The sequence below is a fragment of the Cololabis saira genome, chromosome 9, assembly GCF_033807715.1.
Source record: "Cololabis saira isolate AMF1-May2022 chromosome 9, fColSai1.1, whole genome shotgun sequence".
NCBI classification, from domain to species: domain Eukaryota; kingdom Metazoa; phylum Chordata; class Actinopteri; order Beloniformes; family Belonidae; genus Cololabis; species Cololabis saira.
In genome coordinates, this window is record NC_084595.1 from 29,266,604 (window position 1) to 29,290,117 (window position 23,514).

General features: G+C 43.4%; 1 protein-coding gene across 1 annotated transcript in view; it reads left to right on the top strand.

The window, feature by feature from the left end:
* Window positions 1–22,783, top strand: part of fam222aa (family with sequence similarity 222 member Aa) — a 45,521-nt gene extending 22,738 nt beyond the window's left edge. The window contains exons 2-3 of the mRNA XM_061729120.1: window positions 1,734–1,876; window positions 19,170–22,783. Coding sequence (XP_061585104.1) covers window positions 1,780–1,876; window positions 19,170–20,626 — 1,554 coding nt within the window. The 5' untranslated portion in view covers window positions 1,734–1,779 and the 3' untranslated portion in view covers window positions 20,627–22,783. The remainder of the gene's footprint in view (window positions 1–1,733; window positions 1,877–19,169) is intronic.
* Window positions 22,784–23,514: the final 731 nt, after the last annotated feature.

Genomic DNA, 23,514 nt, shown 5'->3' on the forward strand with positions numbered 1-23,514 from the left:
TTCTTTTAATAAATTGAATAAAGGAGAAACTTCAGGTTTTCTATAAAATAACACTAAAATCTAATGATGATTGAGACATAGCTCAGGTTTAGATGATTTTATTAAGTCAGATATTACAAATACATTGTGTCATGTGTGCACACTGTTTTTGTGTAAATGGTTCAGGGAGTTGTTTTTTTTAATATTTACATGATTTCATGGGCGGTCGACATTTTGCTATATTCCTTAAATGAGAAGGACAGGAGCCAGAACTTCATGCACTGCCATTAATTTATCTTCTAATCATTATAATTGCTTTCCTTCATATTAAAATTATAATCTATAAAACTAAGTAATGGACTGACGGCAGGTGGCTAAATGTTCATTTAGTGATTCACCGAGAAAATAAATAACAGAGGACTAGCTTTTGACAGGCACATGAGAAATCATTTTTCAATAATCTGCCACGCATCATGGCAGGAGACGCTGGCGCTGACAGCACAGATGAAATATTTGCCTCTGTTCTTTGTTTTAATATGGGAGGAGACCAGCCCAGATGGAAACAATAGTGTTTCATATTGATGCATTTTGGACAAGAGAGTCAAAGACAGTCACAGCTAAGATTAAAGCCTCAATTCTTTTTATAGATGCAACCATCATCCATTGTAGGTGAACCTGAGCCTCTGCAGTGTTAAATGCAATAAACACATGCAACAGTATGCAACTGAGTAAACAGCAGAGGAGTGAATCTTGATCCTTATCATATAAAAACACTTTCTGGGCCTAAATTGTTCCTTCAGCCGTTCTCATCTAGTGCGTAATCCAGAGTGTTTGTAATCAGTCATCACTGTGTTATGTGACTTTGCTTTATTGGTGATGAATGATAGCCTCCGTTCTATTCGATTGTTGAGGGGTTCTCACTGAGGGAGCCATTGTTTTCTTTTATATATTTTTATATTTATGACTGTGTCCTTTGTTTTCACTGGAACTATGATGGGCTTTTTGAGAAGAAACTAGTAGCAACTGGCTCCCTGTTCCTGAGTGAAGGTGGCTGTGGAGGAAAAGGAGGAGTGTAGAAGCAGAGATTTATGGCCTCGAGGGAGATTGATTAGTGCCGTCACCAGCCCTGATGTACGGCTGGCAGAGTCCCCCTCCCAATCCATTGCATTTACTCACACACATTCACACACGGCCATACGGTTCAACACACAGCTACACATGCATCCACACACTGCTCAGGCCCCCAAGACTCTTTTGACAGTCCCCCAGAGCTGTTGCATGTTAAGTTGTAGCAGACAGGCCTTTTTTATTTATTTATTTTTTTCTTCACTGTCCATAGATAACACCATCAATCACCACATACACACTACCCCCGAAAAGAATGTGTTTCAGTGTTCCTGCGTGTTGCTGCTCTCTGTGTTAGCCTTTATGTTTGCTTTGAGGATGGTTTCACAGACAGGAGATGTGGTTGAATGGTTGTGTGGACGTGCTGTTTGAAGCTGCGGAGTGACTGGCGCGGACTGTGCTCTGAACCCATGTCAACCGCGCTGCCCCAGCGCAGGTGTGTGTTTATCATTCAGCACACACAGCCGAGAGGCAGGCAGCTGTAGGCAATGCTTTCCCCAATTAAATCCCTGGTGAGGAACTTAACCCATCAAAGCCAGAGCCGGTCCTTGCTGGCTTATACCAGACACAGCCATGGAGCTCTGACCTCGTATCAGCCGAATTAATGTTCCTCCTCTTTTATGCTGCAGGTTGGCCGCAGAACTCCCCCGGCTGTAGTACTGTGCACACCTCGCCATGCTGGCCTGTCTGCAGAGGAGGCAGAACCCTCCACCCCAGCACCCAGTATGTGCCAGCAAGACCCTGGAGCCACCGCAAGCCCTTGGACGGAAATGTAAGTTAACAGCGTAATAATGGAACGATGCAGGTCAGGAGTTCAGCCTGCCTAAAGCAAAGGAATGAGAGAGGCCTGTGTTTGTCGTTTGTGTGTAATCTATCTCTCATGGTGAATGATAGAAATGGGTGGTTAATCCCAACTGAAGAAAAGTATACTTTCGTTTTTCTCTTGTTGACACTGTGTTCCCTCGCTACTCTGTGGAATTCTAAACAGTTTCATTCGCTTTTGCACTTAGACCTTGGATATTTCCATGTTGTTTGGCTACTTATTGTGAGGGAGGCTGTTTAACTGAGCTGATTGTGCAGTCGTAGCAACAGGGCTGAACAGACCGTGTTTAAGGTGCCTCACTGGCCCTGGCTGACCCTGAGGGTCTGTAAACATTTACAATGTCTGGCCCTGGCCATGCTGGCCGCATGTAAAGTGCTGTGCAGCTGCTGTGTTTGCTCCCTGAGCACCGTCCTCTGTCCTCTCACAAAATAGTGTAAAGGGACAGAGAAGAGTCAGGGTTGAAAGCTCTCAGAGCGCGCACATTTAGCTCTAATCAGTTTTGGATTAGACAGAGCTGCAGCAGTCAGGAAGGTGAATTTCTCACTTACAGTGATGGAGCTTTGAATAAGTCCCCTTTTTCTGCCAAGTTGATTTTTTTTCTTCACATTGAATGCACCAAAAACATTTTTATTAGCCTTTGTTTACATGGCTTACCTATAAGGGACTTCAGGCTGATTCAAGCAAATGAAGAGGGAGGCTTGAACCTAGCAGTTTTCACCAAAGTTTACAGAGGCTGAGTGGGAGTAGCAGGTCTGTGCTTTTCCATCAGGGAAACATTGTCTCAGACCCGTAAACAGCCTCCTGATATGCTTTAAAGAGTCACTTTGATTGGGGAAGCAATGAAGCACTGTCCACATTCATTCTCAGCTCCTCACAGGCCAATTAGCTACATCTCAGCTGAAAATCACCCTCTAGTTGCTTCATACAGAGGCCACCAACAACAAGGTGACTGTGTTAGCTCCGTCTTCAGATCTGGGCTTGTTTTCGTTGGTCTGTGTGGATATTCCATATGGTGCTGTGCATAAAAGAAAGAGGAAGCTTGAGAGACAAGCAGAGCTCCGTGTGCATTTGGAAAAAGGGTATTTGCTGAATGAGGTTCAACCGGGCTCATTAATGAGGCTTCAGAGAGGGTGGAGGGAAGTGAGGGGGTCACTGTTCAAAATAAAATTGGTGGAGGTAAAGATGGAGGGGGAAGCAAAGAAATGGAGGAAATCCTCAACAGTCCTCTTAATCGATTCCCCACTTCCAATTTCACAGGATTAGCCCACTTCCTCTCAAGGTCCTTTATTGAGGAGCAGCCAGTGGGAGTTAGGACTCAGATCAATAGAGAAAAAGAACAGTCTCCAGTCTTCCCCTTGCCCTCCCTTTTACTGACCCTCTCTGTCTCTCTAACTCTCCCTCTCTCCGTCTCTACAACTCCACCTGTTAAACCCTTTGATTGAAGAACTACCACAGCGACTGACTTGAGGTTCATAATGAGGATGTTTGGACATAATAGCCTCCTTTCTGTCCTTGGATAGGAGGAATGGGGGCGAGGGGGGAGCAAGTGTTGGATTTCCACCACTGTGCAGCACTTGGCTTCAATGAGCCAATTGTTCATGCAGACTCAGGAGGGGTGCCGAAAATCGGACAGTGGATCTGGCTCGCAGAAGTGGGTACACTCAGGTCACCATGCTGGGCTAGTCTCGGTGACTGATTGATTGTGGCCCAGGTTTTGCCAAAAGTGGAAACGGGCTGTGGGTAGGGCAACCTGGACTCTCATCAGGAAGCCAAAGATTAATATATCCCTTAACACAGATTACCTGGTAGTGAGGCGGAGGTGAGCTGTTTCATTTGCATCTGCTGTCCTTTAGACACGTTTTAGGTGTGAGGACTGGGGTGAAAGAGCAGTTGGGTTTGCGAGGCAATCGGGGGTTTAAGAACAAAAAATAAATGTGCATGCAGATCCTGAGTGGCTGCACAGTTCATTGATGTGACTCCCATTAAAAATCCCTCATACCCTCAATAAAAAAGGACTTAACTGGCTCTACCATCAGCTGGAAGCGCTCAGATCGGCTAGCCAGACAATCAATTTCCCCCGAGCGCACAGAGCTTAGCAGAAGAAACGGGAGGCGGAGAGCGGGATGTTTCCATTATCACAGCCTGCTCTGTGTCTGGGCTTGGGAGGGCGGGTTGAGGCGCTGCTGAAGAGTGGGGAGCGCTTGGGAGGGAAAGGAGGGAGCAGCAGAATGAGATGGGGAAAGACAAGTGGAGAAGAGAGAGAAGCAGAAAGGGAGTCAGAGAAGCTGGCTTTTCAAAAAGCTATTGACCGCCTGCCCTTAAAAATATCATATTGGATTAGCCTCACAGGGGCAGCCTTTTGATATTTTTTTTTTCATTGGCCGTTGAATTAAAAGCAGTGCAGAGCATTACTTGAATTATAAATCATAGGCACTTGCTTTCACTGCGCCCAAATTCCGCACATATGTGGCTTCACTCTCCAGCGCCAGCCCCTGTCATTTTTAATTAAATCCCCCTTATGGGTGACATTTGTAGCTTGCCCCCTCCTTCATCCTCCCCTCCACATCTCTCTACCACTGCCCTAGATGGAGACATAAAAGGCAGAGACAGCAGCAGAGCACGGGCCTCTCATCATGTTGTTCCCCAGAGAGAGGGCACCCATCCAGACAGATGAGAGAGAAAGGCCCTGCAGGGAAAAGAGGGGTGAATGGATGCCACTGACCCCAGCCACCCTCAGCAAGCAACGACCTCCCTCCTCACCCATCTTCCACTTGATCGTCATCCTCTGCTGTGGGTCTGAAAGGCTAAGAAGCAGGGGGCAACCTTGAAGCTACAGAGGAAATGGAGGTTCACCAGTCCGTAGATGAGTAACACTGAGGTGGCTGGACGGGACGTTCAGTGGCTCCCGTTTCCACTCTTCCTCCTTCCTGGTCCAGACAGCTATTACTTTGCCGTAGCTCAATTAAAGAAGAACAGGTTGAGTGCCTGTAACTTCGCTGATGGAGATAATTTGTTTGATTCCTTAGCAGCTGTATTTGTACCAGGATGACATTTTCTAAGGCCACGTTTACACGTAGCCGGGTATTTACAAAAACTGATATTTTCCCCTCTACGTTTTCAAAAATATCCTCGTTTACACGGACTCGCATGAAAACGCTGTTAACGTCATGCCAGCCAATCAGAATCCTGGAAAAAACATCAACAAATGACACGTGTAACTTCCAGTTAAGGCTGATTTATGGTTCCGCGTTACACCAACGCGTACCCTACGCCGTAGGCTCTGCGTTGATTTAACGCGGGACCATAATTCAGGCTTTACTTCCAAGACGGAACGAGAGTCTGAGAGAATTTTAAACAGGTAAAATAAAAGAAAATATTGACGGTGGCCAAACAAATTGTAAACACAGGTTGCACTCATGACGCTGCTGGTGACGTTTCTGTCGCATAATGTGACGTAAATCTCCGTTTTCCTCTGTTTTCTCTGTTTAGACGCAAACGTGAAAACGGAGTTTTTGAAAATCTCCACTTTGGCCGGAGTTTTCAGAAATGATCGTTTTTGGGGGCTTTGAGCTCCGTTTTCGTGTAAACGAACGGCCAAAACGCATGTAAACGTCTCCGTTTTTGCCCCGTTTAAACGGGGCAAGTCGTGAAGTGTGTGGACATTTTATGTTTTTCACGCTAGATACACCCTCATTAAACAGATAGCTCACTGCTGCGTCCACGTTTGTCCTGTGATCGGATCAGACTTTAGGCTAGGCCAGAGTATCCCTCGTCTTACTAAGCACAAGCACAAGCATAGTGATTGAGGAGGCTTTTGATTACAGTGCAATAACCTCCAATTTAAACACGACAAAACACAAACTAGTCTATGTTATGATGAATGCTATGAAGTCAAACAGAAAAGGAAAATTGCTCTAATTCCCACTTGAGATGCAGTCTCCAATCAACTGGTGTGTGGGTGAGTATTTGTCCCCAAATCTGCCTTGTAGCAGAGGCGCAGACATGCATGTAAACACAAGCACACCTGCAGCCATAGTCTGCTGTGAGAACCCCCGAAGGTCCAGGGTGCCAATCAGCCAGGTGTAGATGAAAATCCCCACAGGGCCCGGTATCCCAGGTTGCTGCCATGTAAGGGCAGCTTCAGCCCTCCTCCAGCTTGATCGACAGAGACAACCTGGTCTTGTCACACTCAGCCTTAGGACATGACATAGAGGTTTCACCGGGGGATTGCAGTTTTCCTAATAGCTATGTGCCTCTGCAGGCAGAGCTGCCAGGGCCATTAGTTTGCTTTGCTTTTTGCTTCTTCACTTCCTTAAGGCACCATCGAGAGGTAATATGCTCAGGTAATGACCTCCAGTCACCTCTCCTCCACTGTTGACTGAGACAGTGCTAGACATAACAGTGGAATTAGCTGGAAATATCAAATTGCAGCACAGCACTTCAGCGATTGTTATCTGGAGGGGAAAAAAAACCGTGGAGCACTTTCAGTTGAATATTTAAACATGGTCACCAAAAGCAGCAGAAATACCAACCCTTACCCTGATTGCCTCAGTACCCTGGAGGTGGGGGCTGTGGAACTGGGGGAAAAAGAATGAGGATGGCGAAAGAGAGCAAATCTGCATGCACTTGACCTTTTCCCACTGATTGAACCACCTCATTTCTGACTCCCATTTGGAATTCCACGGGAGCCCCGCTGAGACTGTCATTATTCCACAGTCTGCAGCAGGGAAGCAGAGGTCATGAGGTATTTTTTATCGTAAAAGGTAATTCACGTCTATCCATGGTATCCACAGAGTAACTCTCTGCCAGGATGCCTACTTATGCAGTTTTATTTGGGAGATTGCTGCATACCTGCATCAAATCTATTTTCCTATTTTTATTAGATTTTTGGATTGTGAAATCCAAAGTATTAGAATAGCAGTTTTTTTCCCAATGCATATCCACAGTTTCTCCTGTCACGTTGGCATCTCAATGCTGGCACACGGAGAATCATTTCCGGCTGGTGGTGTCCCATGGAGCTATGCCTTCCCTCTGCCCTCTGCCTTCTGCTGGCAATGCAGGGAGCCAAGCAATCTTACTGCCTTGAGAGGTGAGCTTGAGGAAGAGGAACTCTGCTGTAGTTTTGGTCACAGCAGGATTTGGGTTCAAAACCACGTCCCTTGTTCCAAAGCCTCTGATCTGGCATTTGGGCATCCCAGGTGCGAAGCTTCGCCACCCTCTGTCTTGGCCTGCCAGAGACTGGGGGTGGCATAGAAGACAAGAGCAAGGGTACATCGAGTGTCTGCGCTCTTGTTATGTCCCACAGGAAATGGCACGTAAGTAGCGTCCTCACAGAGAGAAACCCACTGCAGTCTCACTGTGACATGTGTTAAGGGGGTGTTGCACGCGTCTGGCTCGATATCCAGTGTTTTCAAACTCTAAATAAAACTGTCGCTTTGGTCCAACATTCAGACTTTTCAAAGTGTGCAAGCCTAATTAACATATTGTTATATTTTCCCAATAAAGAATTTTCTTGACACAGCTTGTCCAATCTCACCTAGAATGGAGTGATCAAATTAGTGGTTCAATTTCCAGCATTCCATGTGTCATAATGTCCTGAACCCCACATTGCTGGTGATATGATCATCAGCATGTATTGTGGAGACAGAAGGGCTGCATACTCCATAGTTAGAGTCTGTGGCTTTTGCTTACAACTTTTACAACTAAAACTTTTGCTTAGATCAGGCAAAAATGTTATAAAGTTCACACAACACCAAATTAATTAGTTATGAAGGGACTTAAGAGCACATTAAGCAACATTCATGGGGTCACGGCGGAATACAAACATTTGTATATTTGCTACATAAATCCAGGTCTACCATACCGTGTGTGAGGTTTTGTTTTAGAAAATGATTCAAGTTCTCATGGGTATCAGCTTAAACGAGGATGCTGGTACAATGGGACTTCTTTAAATAGTGGAAATATAATTGGAAAAAAAATTAGAATTAAGAAGAGGTGGTGCTCTGCTCCCATGTGGTTATGAAGTTTACATATTTATTTATTTTATTGCTATTGTTTTTTGCATTGGTTTTTCAATATGCTCTGATAGTAATGAGAAAGTATAGGACTACAAACCAACCAAAGAACAATGCCTGCATCATTGCTCCTGTGGGACATTTGAAAACATTTTTGGGGGCGTTGCGCTTAAGCTGTATTCTGATGAAGGCCATCTCCAAATACTCTGTCTACATCATTATTTTAGGATACAGAAATTAGTGGGTTTTACCTGCTCTTAACTTAAGTGAGAGTGTGTCTTTTAAAAACCTCTCTGTACAAGTTCCATCTCTTTTCAGACAGCCCTCAAGCCCCTCAAACAAATTTGCACAAACACCAGCTAAAGGAAAATCTACAAACTCAAGCCAATGCAAGGCTGGCACGAAGTATCAAGAGTTTAATTCATAAAGTAGTTTTTGCCTTTTGTAGGATGGTGGAAATCTAACTGACCTCACAGGTACACGTGATAACTTGACAGTATTTTAAAGCAATAAAAGTCCTTTAAAGGCACATCTTCAAGCTGAAACCGAAAACACGTGTTGCTTCTATTTAAACGTTAACTCACTGAAGCTAAATCTTTCAGAAATCTGCCTAATATCTTTCTAAAAATGTCAATTTATATATGTCTAGTCCCTCTTCATCCCCCCCCATCTCTCTTTCCCTCCCTCCCTCCCTCCCCCGTCCCTCTCATCTTCTTTTCTCTTGCTGGCATGTGTACTGCAGTGGAGTGCCTTGTTGTCTGTGCAGTGTTAAATATTAATTGGGAATCAGTTGAGGACTTGTCTGCTAAATGATAGAACAGAAGGGCCCAGGCTCGCCTCAGGCAGCCTGCAGGCAGCTTTCTTCTTCCATTTACCTGCAGGCCTGCGCACCAGCACTTCCTCCGGTCTGACAGGCCTGCCCAGGCGCCTCCAGCCTCCCCTCATATCTCCCCCCTTTTTTCTTCCTCCTCCTCCTCTCTCTGCACCGGTTCCTTTTCTTATCTCTGTATACGCCTGCTATCTGTACCTCTGGGGTCTTTTACTCCAAAACTCTGTGTGTTTGTGTTTGTGTTGTTGCCATGTCCATTTGAGTTTGTCCTTGGCTCCGAATGCTGCTAGCTCTTGGCTCTACATGTATCCCTTTGAGAAAATAGTATCACAGCATGGTATATTCTTTTAAAGACGGGACAAAGGGCCTGACATAAATCTTTCAGGTCAGGTTTTGTCTCTGTGTTTTGTCTTCATCTCTGCCTCATCGCTGAATGATTTAATCTCTGTTTCCTCTTTCTGACGTTTCTTTATAACTGACCTCACACTTTGTCTGTCTTTTCTTGTGTGGACCCTGCTCTCTTCAGCCTTGTCATCTGGAGGGATGTACCGGGACAAAACAACTGGCACCAACTGCGTCTTTGTTGCACCAGCTAGCTGTAACTTGTGGCCAACTCAGTGACGCTGCAGGGATTTGTTTTGGAAAGTCGAACCAGTCTTTTCTGTTTGGTTTTCCCCTCTATCTCTGATTTCATCGGAGTAGAGCGTCTATCAAAGCTCACTCAGGATGTGCTGTGAAGTGTCAGGTCTGAATGTAAAATAGAAAGACGAAGGGAAGGAGCAGAAAAGGCAGGAGAGGAGCATGAGTAGGAGGTGAAGTTGATTCTGATGCCATAGGAATGAGTTCACAGGCTCATGAGCACAGACCTAATCGCAGATGACAATATCGGCTGGTGTGCCAGTCGCAACGCATAACCACCCTGCTGCTTGTGCTGACTCGGGGTATTTGCTGATAAAGCTCTGCTTTCTAGACCATGCCGTGTACACAATGAGTATGACCTAGGCAGGCCCGAGGGCTGGCTCATCACAGACAGCCCACAAACCAGGGGCTACGACCCCCCGTCTATACAAACGCACTATAGTACGCACTACACCACGCACTCCGCTAAGCCCTTTGGCACGACTTGATTATAAAGCAGAGAGCAATTTTGCGTTGATTATTTTTTTCCATTTATAATCTATTATGCTGCCTATCCAGGCCTCATAAATAATGGCGTATTAAAAGAACCTTGCGATTATTTTGAATGATGTAATCTATTGACCATATGAGGGAGGGAAGGGGAGAGGGGTGTGTTGTTGTTTTTTATTTTTACTTACATTTTTTATTTTTTATTTTATTTTTTTTTTATTTTATTTTTTTTTATTATATATATATATTTTGTTTTTTATTATTATTATTATTTATTTATTTTGGTTTAATTAATGTTATGAAAAGTAAAAAAAAAAAAAAAAGGGGGAGAGATATTGATAATTATATTGTTATTGTAAATATTACTTTTTTTTGCTATGCCCTCAATAAACATATCTATACAAAAAAAAAGAACCTTGCGAAACTGAAAATGAGATTGTGTAAAACAGTGAGGGTTTTTTTTCTGTTGACTGTCAAAAAGAGCGAACCCGAATCTCCCCCTGTTTGTTTAGCAGTTTTGTTTATGAAGTGCAGTGTAATGTGAGGTAAACATGTTGCCCCAGTTTCCGTGTTTGTTTGGTGCGGGGTGTCCTACAAAAGGCCTGACGTGGTTGCTGCTGTCCTGCATTCCGCTGCGGCTCATGGAGGACATAAACTGCCCACTGTTTTTTTGTGTTTGCCAGACTCTGGGCCAGATCATCAGGAATTCACACTTGCAGTGGCCTCCTCTGTCTGGTTTGCTTTCATGCTGGCTAACGTTTTCTCGCACTAAACTTAACATAGAGACTGTGAATTCTCTCCGTTTCAGGATCTATGTTTACAAATGTCAGCGCTGATGATAATGTTCTAATTCTACTGACAGGCTGTATGTCTGCTCTGGTGTGGCCAGTGGTGTTAATGGGGCAGGAATGCAGGACAAGTGCTTTCCCACGCTGTTAGTTTTCCTCTGCTGGGTGCGTTTGAGATGAGGCTGTTGGCCCGCTCGGCCCTCCTAATGCAGCCCAAGTGCAGACAAATGGAAAGTGACACTTGTGTGTGTAGAATGGTATTTGTGGTGACGCTTTGACTACAGATAATAAAGTGTTCGCCCTGAGGTGATTTCGCCCGGCAAGCACCCCAGATGAAACTCACTTACTGAGAGAGGGAGACAGAAGAGACAAAGAGAGGGGATGAAAAGACAGAAGGAAGTGAAGCAGGAGAAGAGCACAGAGAAATACACAGAGAGGAGTTGAAGGTGACAGAAAAGGAAGAAAAAGGATCCAGAAGAGATCCAACCGGTTGTAATTTCAGCTTTTTATGTGTCAGATGCTGCACACCTGGTTTTGGAGAGTAAGGAAAAGTGAATAAGTTAAACTTCCTTTTTACCTTATTCATATATTTTTTAAGAGTGCCGACTGATGTTATTGAAGTAATATGGAGACGGGTTGACGATATTAACGGTGTCTGTGCATGTGTATGTGCTTGTGTGTGTGGCTGGCCATATGCACAAAGAAGTCCTTCAGGATCAATCAGTTCTCAGTAATATCCCCCCACAGCCCATAAAAGCCAGGTCCGTCTGGAAGGAGCACAAGGCTGCCACATCAAACCAGCTAATTAATTTTCATTGCTAATTCAGAAACATCTGGCTGAGGAGATAAATTCTTATGAGAAAATGTAAACATGACGCTGTCCTCATGGTACAATATTTCACATTTCTTGGGTAGACACCTTTATAATGGAAACCCAATTAGCAGTTTTGATTGGACATGTTGTTCAAGATCATTATTCACACATGTAACACCGCAACACAAATACTGCAGAAAGAGAAACGGATCATGGTTTTCTGCCCCTCTCTCCAAGTGTTATCCGTACCTGTGGACCTTATCTCTGTCTCAGGGTACTCTATTAACCGCACACGTGTAACTGCTTCACTGCAGGCCAGCGAAATGACCTCGTGTTGCCGTGTCTGTGAGGAGGAAGCCCATATTGGGCTCTCCATTTGGTAGTTCTTCCATCTGCTTGTGCAGAAAATAGATAGATTAAATCTGGGATGAGATTAGCTTTAATGAAATGAAAGATTAGATTTGGGAGTTTTGTCCAAGTTTCTCTTTAAATCTATTTTAATGATTAAATCCATTTTTGAAGCTGTGCCATATCTGTGTGCCTGCGAAGGATCAGTGTGCAGATTGCTTTAACATTCTCATTATCCTCTTTGCTATTTGTGGAGCATGTTGGCAGGTTAAAAGCCCAATATGTGAGGCAGCACGGCACCCCCTGTTGAAAAGCAATGTCCAACTGCTGTTCTTATTTAGGCTACATGGCCATTAACTTGACGAGAATCATATTTTCTGTCGTCATTCAGTGTTTAATTTAAAAGCAACAGCAAAAAGGTTTACATTTGCTTTGTAACACAGTTTTTCTTTATCTGAAAAAGGTGATAGTAAAAGCTTCAAACAATAAGCATTGAAGAATTTAAAGAGAGATGTAGAGTGTACATTTTACAATTGTCTTCCGTTCCGCATTTGTTCAATTATTATGATGACACAAGCAGCTGCTGAATTCTGATGTTTCTATCCTCTGAGAAATCACTGCAGTTTGATTTTTATCTTTGTAATTATAGATAGCAAAGGCCTGACAAATAATTGCCTTGATTTTTTTTTTTTCCCTCTTTGTGTTGTTGTACGGAAAGTCAACCTTGAGATGAACAGGGGGAGATGAATGTTCCTCAGAATAGCTTTTCTGATATCAAGCGAGCAGCAGGGTTTCCTTTCCTCACACGTGTCCTAGAATTGATTAGTACTTTGGTTGAGGGCATATTCAACATGTCTGCCCCCTGCAAGGCCGCTTTACCCTGTTGATCAGTGGCTCATACATGTGCTTCCTTTGCTCCCTCTCTCTTCAGGAAGCTCCTGGCGGGCACTGAGGCTTTGATTGACTGGCGGCTGAGTCCACAGGACGCCTCTATTATTATCATCTCCACCTCGATAGAGGGGCGGGGATCTATGTCCAGGGGGTCTGGCCTGCAGCCCCCGCTCTGTGTGCCCAATAGTCAATTAGAGGCTGCGCGCTGTCGGAGACGAGTGGGATGCAGGGTTAATTGCAGAGGACCAAACAGCTGGCTCTATCAGGGCCCATTGTGTTTGCAGCAGTTGTCACGGCAGTTGAGGCCTGGCTGTAATCGCTGACTAATCAGCCCTGTGCCAGATGACACCTCCATTAGCACAAGGCAGGTATTGTTCAGAACGTGAAGCTGCCTCTGGCTTCCCCATGCCTTGCCCATCCTTTTACAGTCATCTAATGGAGGTGGGGAGAGGATGTCATAGACCCTAATCCTATCTGTTAAGAGTTAAACAATAGCCACAGGTCAAAGGTTCTTTAAAGGAACAATGCTGTTCACTCAGCCATGTCTTGACACGTCAAACTTTTTCTACATTGAGGGATTCTGATGTGATGGCTTTGGAAACTGTTTTAAACATTAATTTAATTTCATTTCATTTATTTTATTTAATAGGGACAATGCAGGTTTACATGTGATCACATTCACTCATTACAAACAAGCCAATGTGACTGATGTTCTGCATACAGAGATTATAGCTATTGCTAGTTTCCATCTCCTGTCCCTAGTTAGGCTTTTAGTAAAAGAAAACGAAAGAAAGGAGAAAAAGAATACAAAAATACATTCAATTTTCAACATGCAAAGCTATATCCTATTTACAATTCTCAGCTTGCAAGAGAGCACCCTATTAGCGGTTACAGGTGATTAAAAATGCGTACATTTCTGATTTTGCTTCAACCAGTCTTTGACATTTTTAGTAAAAACCTTAAAATCTTGAGTTGTTTTTATCTCAGTTGGCAGTGTGTTCCACATTTGAGAGCCCTTTATAGAGAACGCTGACTGCCCAAAGGAGGTCTTACGGCGTTCAACCTTACAGTTACCACTTGTTGTTCCCCTGGTGATCCTACCACTATTCTGCCTGCTAACTAACTTACATAAAACATAAAACAATTGTTTTAATGTGAATACATGTATTACTCTGAGGCAAAAAGGAAAACTGTCCATTAGGGGTGGAATGCAGAACAAGAGTGTGTAAAAAGGGAGAATCCTGTGATCAAAAACAAATTCCACAATTTGAACCTTGAGTAGATCCTGTGTTGTATGCAGCCTCCAATAACAAAAAGAGGGGAATTCTGGGAAAAGAGGCCTATCACATTTATGTGCGTAAAGGTTAAAAGGACCCGTGATCAGTGAATGTAGGACTCATCCAACAGTGATGGTGTTTCTCAGGGGAAATGGCTCCCCTGAAAGACTATTTTTTCCGTGTTGTGCTATTCTCTGCTCCTGTTGTTCGTCTCAGCGTCATCACAGACTGCTGTTTGTTTGGCCAAACTTAATGTGTATTACAAGCTCGTTGTTCTGTGAAAACTTAATTGCAGTTCAACCATACGGTTCTCTCCCTTCGTGTAAACAAGCAATTTTCCCCCATGCTCACCAGGGTACGTGGTCAGAAGGGATCAAAGCCTGCTGTAAGTACGGATACAGGCATGCAGGAGTGAGTGAGAAAACACTGAGGGCTTTTTGATGTTTTGGAGCGTTTCCTCCGCTAATAAGAAGAAACTTCTCCAACCTGCTCATAATTTTAGAACACTTGGAACACTAATAAATGAGAGCAAGGGCATTTCAGGCTGTTCTCTCACATTCCCCCCCCCCCCCTGCTTATTCATTTAAACCTCTAATTAAAATGCAAAGCATTCTCATGGTCTTCTGGATTTGGTTCTGCACTCTCACACAGCCTCTGACTCCCTATCTCCTCTCCTCTTTTTTCTCTCACTTACTCACCACCCCCTCTCCCTTTTTCCACCCTAACCTAACTCCCTGCTCTCATACTCACTCTGTCTGCCTTTGATTCCTGTGATCAACACAATTTGACCTCTCACTTGGAAGAAGTGCACGAATTTAATGGATTTTTTACAGTCTAATCTAACCAGTTCCCTCTTTATTGCTGTTTTGTACCCAGTGGACCTCATCTTTACCAGGCCTCCCCCTTCCACTGCCTCCTCCACCCTCACACCAAGAAAATTAGTTCATCAGAATTCAAAATATACTGCTGGCTAATTAAAAGAGTGTTAATTGAGTGTTCAGAATTCGGTACCCCCCTTCACTATATACACACAATCACGCGTGCGTACACACAAGCACACATGCAATCATAGTGACAGCCCCGCGTACACCAAGGACGTCGTGCTTGGGGAGTTTCATGCCAATCAAAAATGGAGAGAAAAGAGAGTGCCCATCCTCCCAGTAAAATGGGATTTCTAGATCATATCTTGGCCCTTTTGCAACTCAGTCCAGCTCTGCACTGCCATGCTATCCAATCCCTGCCTTGCTATCTGTGTCTGACCGCTGGAGAGTGTAACGCTACATAGATAGCCTCTCTCACCGCATGCATCGTGCTAATGAGGGGTGGCATTTAGAGATGTGCTGCTCTGACACATGGGTATTGTGTGCCAGGCACTGGGTGATTAAGGACGAAGGTCAGCCCATTAATTGCCTCCCTGCCATCTCCGCTCCCTGGCGCGTGATCTCTCAGAACTAATGCATGTGTTTGCCTGAGCTTTTATCTAATCTCTAATGCAGTTCAATCATATGCTTGGTTTGTTTACATTCCCTTCATGTAAAAGTTTTTTTCTCACTTCTTGTAAGAGCAGTGCTTGCCCAGGTTTTCCTGTTAATTTACTGTAAGCTGTTTCATGTGCTTGTGAGTGCACATAGCCTCCTGCTCTCAGGAAGGAAAAAAGTATATTCTTCCATCCCCAGGGGAAATAATTAATCCTTACAAGGCTGTCGCATGTTGAAATGAAGCGAGTGTGAAGCATTTAGCCCAGGAGGCATTGCAGGCTGTCGCCCGCACAGGCACCTGTTGTTGTCCCTGCCCTACATTTCATGAGAGAGCAGTGAGCAGAGGATAACAACATGCTCCACTGATGGCAAATGAGACACACAACTGCAGATGCAGATTTGTTTGTGACTGTGTGTGTGTGTGTGTGTGTTTTTTCTCTTTTTTTTTTTGGTCCATTTTCATGTTTTACATCTGCATGCACAGCCACGCAAAAGTGAGTGCACAGGTGCAGGAAACCCCCCTTACATCCCAGTCGTATGAGGAGCTGTGGACTCACACAAATGCTGTGTGCCTCAGAGAGTATTTATCAGCAAGCACCATCTGTATGCTGCTTCTTATTGCTATGATCTACTGAAGCCTAAACCAATAAGTCACAGAGTGGCAGCCTAAAAAGAGACTCTCTCCTTTAACCTCCATGTCCTCACTTATAGACTTAGTGCTCTGGAGGAGAGAGATGCGAGGCTCTGCACATCAAACACAGCAGGCCTATCTATGGCAGCTTGTATGTGAGAGTGAAATATGCTCTGGTTTGTGGCTATACTTACTGTAATCAAGTTTGCTATAAAATTTATACCATGGAACTTTTTAAAGAGGAAGCCGGAATCAGAAGCATCCAGATGCTCATTTGCCTCCTCCTCCTCCTCTTCTTCCTTTATGCCTGTGGGTTCTAATAACCGGAAGCCTTTGTGGAGCTGAGATGGGTTTTGTAGGCCTGAAAGGCCTCTAATCCCTGTGGCCTGTGAAGTGTGAAGCCCTTTGATGCCAGGTTGGTGTGCCAAAGGCTCTGCCTATTGACAAACAAGGGCCAAGCTGGGAAAAGACGAAGGAAGAGGGCTGTCTCCTCTCTCTCAGAAGAAACACAGGCTCAGGCATGGAAAATATGGGCTCAGTCAGTGAGAAGGAATAGAATTAGCCACCCTTTAATGAATTTCCTGGCTGTTTTTATAGGTTTTCTTCCCCCATGTGACAGTAATTAGGTGGAATGATGGGCATATTGCAGCTGGGGGCTTGTAGGGGCGGCAGGGCACAGGCCCTTGATATGCCTGAAAACCAAGTATCTTTCCTCATTTAGACCATGTGATGATCAAAGATGGTTTTTTTTCTGCCCTCATGTAAAGAAGATCAGAAAAGATGCTGCCATTCCATTTGCATGTGGACCAGCAATGTGCTTTGAAATGAGCATGTTTTTCTCTTCTGAGCAAATGAAATAAGTCTTCTGTCAGTTTTCCAGTACAAGTCAGAACATCAAAGCAAATGGCAATGCTGTCACCAGGGAAGCAGGGCTTTTCCTCACTGAAGTTGGTTAAATCTCTGATAGGCTGGCCTGGCGTGCTCCTACAAGCCCATTACGATGGCACCAAATATGATTAAAGCTAAGTTATTGATCCCACAATATTTTACAAATTTGAACTCGGTGTTTCTGATTTAGAAAGTATGTTGTCTGTTGGATAAATGAACCCTGACACTTTTATTAGATTTGGTTTGGGATATTCATACTCTCTCCCCTCTGCTGTTAAATTTCTAATTTATTTCTTTTTATGATATGGATATTGTAGATTTAATCATCTTCAAAGTTGGAGACCCATAGGGTTATAGAAATGAACTCCCCATGCTATTTGTAATGGGAGCAAAGAAATGAGAATTGTGATTACTTGGCTGTGGAGCCTCTTTAAAATGATTTTACAATTGGAAAAGAAATGGAGTGAGTCCTAGTCACAGCCAGCAACCTGCCGACTCCTCTGATAGCCAGGACATTTGCTGACTGAACAGTTACGGCAGTAGATTTTTTGAGCGTTTTGTTAACTTTGGCATCAAAATGTCATTTTTGAAGAGGTTGCAAGTCATTTGTGGTAGCTGATATATTGCTTGTAAATTGAGTTCTTTTCCCAGCCCCCTACGTTTTTTGTTACACTGAGCTAAGTAGCCATGAAATTGCCTGAATAATGTCGTTTAAATCCAATCTCACTACGGCCCCTCACCTCTCTGCCCAGCCCCCAAACAATGACACATGGTGGGCTTTATAGAAAATTGCATTTTTCCTGTTTGCCACCTCAACTCACAATGGAAAAACTTGGCTTCATTGAGTTGGAGGGCACTGTCGGCCTTTACTTGCCATCTTCACTTGTGGGTTGAATTTTTAATCTGAATGGTCGGGTGTATATATATATATATATATATATATATATATATATATATATATATATATAACAGGGTTAGGAAGGTTGTAGAGCACATCAAAGCAAACTTTGTGCTCATAAGTGAAATACTTGGCCGTCAGATTAAACATACCATTGGCATTTCTCATGTTTCATTTATTTTATTTAAATTTCAATTTATATTTCAAGTTTTCAATTTTATCCTTGACCAAGTTTGCAAAAGGCAGCACTTGAATATTCTTTATGGATTCTGTTCTGTTGTATTCACTTTAACCAGACTAGTGGTTCCCCATTGATGTCTAATTGGTTTCTGTGAGGGTCTCTCTCCCCACATACTCCTGAACTGAATTAATGTGGAAATTCTGTGGCCAAGGGTAAGACCCAGTAAGTGATACCACTTCTAAGTCTCAAATGTGCCACTGCAATTAAACAAGCTTTTATCCCCTCCCCTTCATCCCTCCCTTCCTGGTATCCGAGGCTAACCCAATTCAATGCTAAAGAGAGTCCGAATTAATTTCACAATGCACTGATTTAACAGCGCCTAAGGTACTAGGCTTTGACAGAATGAGTTTTTAAAAAGATTCATTTGTCTAGGGATACACATCCACAGGAGGGCGGGAAAATGAGATGGAAAGAAGGCTCAAATGGAGGAGGGGAATGATGGAACATAAATGAAATCTAGTCCTCATTCAGCTTTCAAATTCACTTTGGTTTTTTCTGAAGTACATCTGATGGTTTTTATTTGTGTCAGGCTTCTTTAATAAGAAATATCTTAATTTTTACTTGAACATTTTTTCATAACCACACACCACACAGGTGGTGGTTAGTAAATCTCAGTTCAATTTAAATAATCCCTGCATGCGCAACATGGAAATCACTTAGGTCAACTCTAGAGTGTGCTTAAGGGCAATATCTTTTCCACATCAAATTAAAGTTTTATAAATAACTGCTTAGACACACTTTTCTGTCTAAGTCATCCTTAAGATTAAAAGCCTCTGTTTTAGATATGAAGGCCTGGGTCTTGTGTAACACTGCTTGCTTTTGATCTAGTCACAACACAGCTGTTTGTTTATACAGTTAAATAGAAGTTTGCAGCTGGTTAAGTGATCTGGATTTGTGACAGTCATGTTTTTGAGCATGCCCCAGATTGGCTATGCTCCTCTGCATCCAAGCATATATATATTTGCTTTTAAATCTTTTTTCATTTCACTCATTCTTTTCTTTCTGCTTGGTTTGCAGGTGACCTGGTGGTGCCAACACATTCCCCACGCTACCCAACTGCAGCAGAACTTGATGCTTTTGCTCAGAAGACGGCCAACAACCCACTTTCTATCAAGATCTTCCCCACCAACATCAGGGTTCCCCAGCACAAGCACCTTAATCGGACTGTGAATGGATATGACACCACGGGGCAGCGCTACAGTCCCTACCCGCATATCCACACAGGGGGATACCATGGTCTCCTTGCCATCGTCAAGGCATCCTCATCGTCGTCATCATCGGCATCCACTTTCATCCATTCAAAAGGTGTTGTCAAGAACTCAGAAGGCAGGCGGACTAAGCTCTCTCCAGCCCACATAGCTGTTGCTCCATACCCACTCCCTAGTAGTAGCACTTTAGCTGGTGGTCACAGTCAAATGGTATACCATACTGGACCCTCAAAGCCTCCAGAAGGGCCCGGACTGTCAGTTCCCCCAAACGTCACTGTAGCTGGCTCAGTGATTCCCGTAACAGGGGGCCGAGGTCTGGCCCTACCTGCACAGTCCAACCTTCCCTCCATCCAGAGTATCATCTATCAGATAAACCAGCATTGCCAGGCCCAGGCTCTGCAGCAGGTGTGTCAAGGGGCTGCCACTGCGCCAACACATTCTAGCCCCTCCAAGCAGGGCACAGCTGTAATGGGGGTTTCTTCTAGTTCCTCAGGTGGGGGCTATGTGGTAGGGATGGGTCCCCAGGCTAACATGGTGTACACAGGGCCAGGGCTGCCAGCTCAAAATGGAGATGTGATGAAGACCGGTGTGTACGCAGATGGCATGGACTACATCCTTTGGCAGAAACAGCAACAGCAACATCAGCAGCAGCAACAACAACAGGCTGTGCTCCGCATGTACAGTGGGGGCAGCGGAGGAGGGGGCGCTATCAGCAAGTCTCCCGAAACCTGTGTTCCAGGGGGGATCATGGCAGCGCAAGTGTCCTCCTCTTCCTCCAGACCGTACCACCTAACAGCGAGTGCCAGCGGTGGAGGAGGGATGGAAAAAGTCAGCTCTTCGCCTTTGAACTGTGTGGGTATGCATGGAAATTTTTCAGTGGGTCAGTACTTTGCACCGCCCTGGAACAGTGTGCTGGTGACACCTGACAGTGACTGCTACAACCCCCAGGAGCTTTTAGGCACCTCCACAGGCGTGCCATCGACGGGGCACAGAGAGATTGGGTACCCTCACCACCATCACCACTACCATCATCATCACCACCCTGCCATAGACAGCGGGGGAGGTCTGTGCTGCAGCCTGCCCAGCAAGAGCATGTGTAACACATCGGTGCTGAGCAGCAGCTTGCAGTCTCTGGAGTACCTGATCAACGACATCCACCCACCTTGCATCAAGGAGCAGATGCTTGGCAAAGGCTACGAGACTGTATCTGTGCCCCGTCTGTTAGACCACCAGCATGCACACATCCGCCTCCCTGTTTACAGATAGAGGGGGAATGAAGAGGGGAAAAGAATCAAGAATTGTGAATTTAAGAAGATATTCAAAGTTAAAGAGCAGAGAAAAAGCTTTGGGGCACCAAAGTGTTGCGAGTTGCCACCGCTTTAACTAGTGTGGGAGCTTAAGAGCAGTTGCTGTGCTGTATGACCCTGGATTTGGTAGTTTTAAGACAGGCTGTGGCAATCCTAAACACAAATGGCGGTAATTATTGCCAGAGGCAAAGTAAAGGGATTTCAAGATTCTCCTGATGTTCCAATTGTGTGGTTTGCCAATAGGAGCTTTGGATAGATTTTTTTTTCTTCCTTTTTTTTTCTCTTTGTTGTTTTTCTTGCTTAAACTTTTTTTTTTTATGAGAATCATAGCTTGACATGAAGTGCATACACCACTTGTATCCTGCTTCCAAATACTAAGGATGAAGCTACTGTGTAGGTTATCACTGAAATGGTCATAAAAGGGCCAAAATTTAGGGCTGCTCTGGAAATCTTAAACTCTGTAACCGTACATGTGTACACATACAAAAATGTACTTACAAGTAAGAGGAGTCAGGTGATAAGCAGTACTGGGGTGTTATCTAAAAAGGAACATAAGGTTGAATTTAAAAGGATAGTACAATATTAGTTATTGTTGCTGTTATAATTGATACATTAATTGCACTGCTTGAATTTTGTTAACTTTGAAGTTTGGAATTGGGTAGTTTGGATATGATATATTTAAGAAACTTGAAAACTTGAACCTATTTTTTGTTGTTTGATATATTTGTAGGTATATTATATGTATTGGCTGCTACGGGGAAAAGTGTCTCAAATGTTTTGTTTTTATTTTTATTTTGTTATTTTCAACTTCTGTTTTTAATGATTGAATAATTCCTCCTTGAGCTGATGTGCAGTCTCTTATGTCCTGGTGTGAGGCATAGTTGCTGCTTTGGTTCTGTAAGAACCTGTTTGGAGAAGCTCTTTTTTTTTCCTAACCAACACTGGAATCTACAATAAATCTTGAAATGCTTATTTAAAAAAAGAACATGTTTCAAAGAAAAAAAATACAAGAAAAAGAAATGTTACATTGAAGAATGTGATTGGGAGGTTATCCACATAACCTACATGTTATAACCTACATACATGTACGTGAGTGCGCGTGTGGACAAGTATGTGTGTGCGTGTTTTAAATTGTGTTCTTCAAAATCCTCAGACTTTTTTCTTTTCTTTTTGTGTGTGTGTGTGTGTGTGTGTGTCATTACCAGATTTTTACCACCAAGACTGACAGACTGATTCACCAGTCCCATAAACATTATAAGAGTAATATACAGGAGACTGTTGCAAATCTTGCTCCCTTTTATTGCAGGCTTTAGATTTTCTTTGGAGTCAGAGTAGAGACGGCGTTCTCATGTGACACCTTTAAAGATGGAGTTGCAACACTGCAGCCTCTTGTGTTATCACAATGACAAAAAGCAGTAAAACAAAAACAAATAAGATCTTATTTTTGGGGTACTTTCACTCCCTTAATCTTACAAACTAAACAAAATGAAAACAATCATGCCCTGTCCTCTGGTACCAGATGGAATAAGACCAAGCTCACTGTTTTCCCTGTTCCATTTCAGCCCTCGCTTGTGATGTGTTTAGCCCGGGCCAGTCTTAATTTGATGATTCAGAACAGTGAAATATTTATTATGACTGTGAGATTCCCTTGAATGTACTGCACTTAAATTACTGCAATGTTTTATAGCCTTGTGGGACTCAAGTGAAAGAGAAAAATTGGATCAGTGCAGCAGTCCTCTGGTCTTAAATTAGCATTTCTTTTGTCAGTCAAATTTCAGTGGTAAATTGAATTTATTAACTGGAGAGAACATGAGCTTTGTTGTCGGGAAATACTGGCATCAGTCTAGATTTATGAAGTGCAATTATTATGACTGTATTAACATTTTTTTCTCTGAGCTACACCAAAAAAATGTAAATTACAGTTGTCAATACATTCCCAATGTACAACATCCCTAATCCTTTTTTTTCTTTCTTTCTTTCTTTTTATTTTTTTTTGGAGGTGTTAAATAAATTTCTTTAAGAATACATTCAGGAGCCACATCCTGGCATTGAAGTCTGTGATCATTTTTGTTAACATTTGTCTAGAAGTCAGTGGAGCTTGTTTTCAAAGGTGTATCTGATCAGTGTGTGATTCTGTAGCAATTACAATGCTTTACATTTAATTGATAATCATTTAAATCTTTACTCTGGCCATTGAAGATAAAGGACAGACAGAGCTCTGAGGAAAAACAAACTTTACCTTAAATACTGAAAATTTATTAGATTCACAAAGCAGAAGGGGGAAAAAATCTGAAGCAGGAATTCATGTTTATTTGATCATTTACTCCCCACAAGTAGATATCTCTGCCTTTATTTATGAGCCTTACATTTTTAGGTATTGGTGTTATTGTCTTTGAAGGCTGCCTGAGATTTCAGACTGAGGGACATCAAGCCCTTTGGCTTAGATTTGGACAGTAAGCCTCCTTAACATTCCAGTGAAAAATTTTTCATGTTGTTTCAACAGCCTAATGCTTCAGTCACAGTCTGATTCCAGCATATTTTCTGTCTTGTAGAAATATTTTGACAGATTTACAGATACATGCCATCCCTAAATCCCCTCCGTTTGGCTTCTGCATCTGAGCATTAAACCCTGTCACATGATGTTGAAGTGAAGAGGAGACACTTGAGGCAGTGGAGCTTCTCGTGTCTGGCCTTTCCCACCAGTGGTGGTCTGAGGCATCGGGCCTCTCTGCTAATGGGAATATTGGGTGACGTCTGGCTACTGGACACTGCCAGTGAAGAGTATTCATCCAGTCAAAAGGTTGAAATCAAACCCTTTTCAAACAGCGAGGGATTTCCTGTGAGGTA